Consider the following 2,969-nt stretch of genomic DNA (forward strand, 5'->3'; position numbering starts at 1 on the left):
AAATAGCTTTTTTCTTGGAATTCCGTATTTTGTTTTAAAGCAGTATATAGGCCTCGATATAGACATCCACATTCTAAAAATACACATCATAAAGTAAAGTGGCCTTTAAAGATCATTATTTTTTGCGTAAATGTAAATTGAATGAAGAAATTAAAAAGTCACATCCGTTTCTACTGCACCCCACGTCCTTGCTTGCCACGTGAGATCATATCTATTGTATTATCCAATGAATCAATATTTACTTTCTAAATAACCTCGCATCTTTAGTTTTTATTGGTCGCAAAATGTCATATAGTGAATCGTTTAAATACATATCAGAAGGAGAAGTGTGTTTACTTTAGGACCAAAGACATGAAAGAGGGAAATTTTGAAAATGACCGCTGCCGGGGGAAAAGAACCAAATTCGATTTCTGACATCAGTTCCTGTGCCAAAAAGCCGTATAGGCCTACATCGGGTGTACTCTATTTTCATTAGGTTTATGAGAGAAATGGATAGATTACAGTGAGGGTGACGACATTCTTCAAATTTAAAGGAACAGGAATTCCGCAAAGTCTACGACACCAGTGTCTTATTGAGACGGGCGAGGTTCTTCAAAAATCCCAATTTCGCTGAATTAATACCTAAATTTGGCTCTGCAGTTCTTATAAAAGTTGAGGACACCAGACCTTACCTTCACACATCTGTACCAGGTAAAAGAATCTGAATATCTTTTTTTTTCGTCTAAAGCATTCTTATCCTGCCGTTTGATAGCCGATCTGGAGAATTATAAAGGAGTCTACTTAGCCAAATCTTGCGAACCCTAATTAATATATATTTTGTTTACTACGCAGCATTCTCTTTACTTGTGCGTTAATGATGGTATGTATTTTATATTATTTCTTTTTCTCTCTTTTTGTCACTTGTTTGTACCTATTTCATATAAAAGACGAAATACAAATATATTGGAAATCAACAATCAATAGCTGATATATCAATAGATTGTCGTCTATTTTGGCAGCAACATAGAGTCACTGTCTAAGTAGTTCGTCCACTGGGTAGGCCAATTATACATCCTCAAAACCGTACAAATGAAAAGTCATTCTCAAATTGGTTTTATTTTATTGAAGATGAATATTTACCAAATTGTAGCCTAAATTGATTCTGCGTGGTGGTGATAGTGATTGGTCTTCAATTATTTAGGCCTAAATTTTGTTCTACAAATCATTAATATTTCGAAAGACTGGGAAATGGTGATGGTGATTATAACCATTTTGTATTATTCTACTACTACCAGATTGAATTAACCGACTATCTTCTTATAGATAGTCTTTTTAACATTGTTCAATGTAAGGAATTGTTTTATTTTTACGAACTTCAAAAATATTGCCATTATTACCATAAACTTCAGTCTTTAGGCTTGTATAATAATATCGACGATGGAACCCGATAGGATTTGCTGGTGAACATGTAGATCTCATTGTCCATACTGTTGTTTTTACAGGAGTCGAGGATCCTCCCTCTAATTTTCCTTTCTGTCTTCGGGACCATAGCATTAGTCCAATCCCTGCCAACACACCGGGAAGCTCGATCAGTCATTGGGGACCTGGACCTTCCCAGGAGAGTATTCTGGTCCAACGTGAGTTACGATGTCTCTGTACCTTACGTGAGCCTTGATGAATGGGACCGTATCCGCGCTGATGTGGAGTCATCGGTCAGTTCAGCGCGTTTGAGAAATACTCAGTGTCATCCAACGCTGCCATTGGAACCCACATTGCCGAGAGACCTGAGCCTATGCCCGTGGTCCTATCATACTGAAGACGAAGATCCTGACAGGTTCCCCGTCATCATTCCTCAGGCTTACTGCCAATGTTCACGATGCCACTTCAGTAGGCTAATCAACTTTCAAGCCATCGCCGAGCTCCCAGGCATTCGATCTACCTCGGCTTGCAAAGAGGTATACGAGAACCGACGTGTTCTTCGCCGGGCAGTCCCGGGTGATGAAACGTCTCCATACGTCCCATATGACGTTCCCGTGTCGGTGGCGTGTGTGTGCCAGAAACACATATCTTAAATTCAGTTCAGTTCATGTGTTTGAGTTATTCTTAAACATGCATGTAACGCCTAAAATTGCCTATGTGGGTTCAGGTACTTGTAGTTCTTTAAAAGAACATTTTGGTATTTCATATTGAAATTATCAGTTCTAAAGCATCACCTTGTTCTAGTGTAAGATTCATAATAACAACATCAATGTCTGTATTTAATCGTATTTATTCAATGATAGGACTTGATGATTACAAAAGTATAGTGTTCTTTGGATTCGTTCGTATACTAGTAATATTAATGGATAATATTTTGAAACTCATATGAGCTACGCCTGCAGGAAAATTTTTTTTTTAAGTTCCTAACATAAAATTTATATGAGGCCTTTAGCGTTCGCCATGCTGATCTCTACAGGCCTCAAAACAATGATGGGGGATCCACACGCTCCGACAAGCAGTGCTTCTTATAGTGAATTCCCTCATTTCCAGTCCAGATAAGTTTTTTTTTAATATCACTGTACAATTTTTATAATGTAGGCCTATCTGCAGTTGATTTGTAATTATGTTTGATTTGTATTTGTAAAGTCCTATGCATATGATGGAAATTAATATAAACTTGAACCTTGAAAAATATAATATTGAATATATTAGAGGGAATTTCATCGAAGTGATTGTTAATGAATGTTACATATTCCAGTTAATCATTTTGACAATTCTTGCCTTTTAGATAAATCAGATATAAACTTATATCGATTATAATACGAACCATAAATTGTGAAGACATTAGTTCATTATAGTATCCTGTTCAGCCACAGATTACATACCCCCCCCCCCCTTTATCGGTACCATCACTCACTCCCTCAATCAATCGGTAAGCCTATACCTATATTTTTGTTTCGCCAAATGTCATGACATTTTGAAAAGACGATTGCTGAGAGCGAGTATATAAG

General features: G+C 37.0%; 1 protein-coding gene across 1 annotated transcript; it reads left to right on the forward strand.

Annotated features, from left to right (window-relative positions):
• The first annotated feature begins 853 nt into the window (after positions 1-853).
• Positions 854-2,051, forward strand: LOC129280458 (interleukin-17B-like). Its single transcript, XM_054916478.2, has 2 exons — positions 854-859; positions 1,482-2,051. The coding sequence occupies exons 1-2, from the start codon at positions 854-856 to the stop codon at positions 2,049-2,051; spliced, it is 576 nt and encodes a 191-aa protein (XP_054772453.2).
• The last annotated feature ends 918 nt before the right edge of the window (positions 2,052-2,969 follow it).

The sequence above is a fragment of the Lytechinus pictus genome, chromosome 17 (assembly GCF_037042905.1).
Source record: "Lytechinus pictus isolate F3 Inbred chromosome 17, Lp3.0, whole genome shotgun sequence".
Taxonomy (NCBI): domain Eukaryota; kingdom Metazoa; phylum Echinodermata; class Echinoidea; order Temnopleuroida; family Toxopneustidae; genus Lytechinus; species Lytechinus pictus.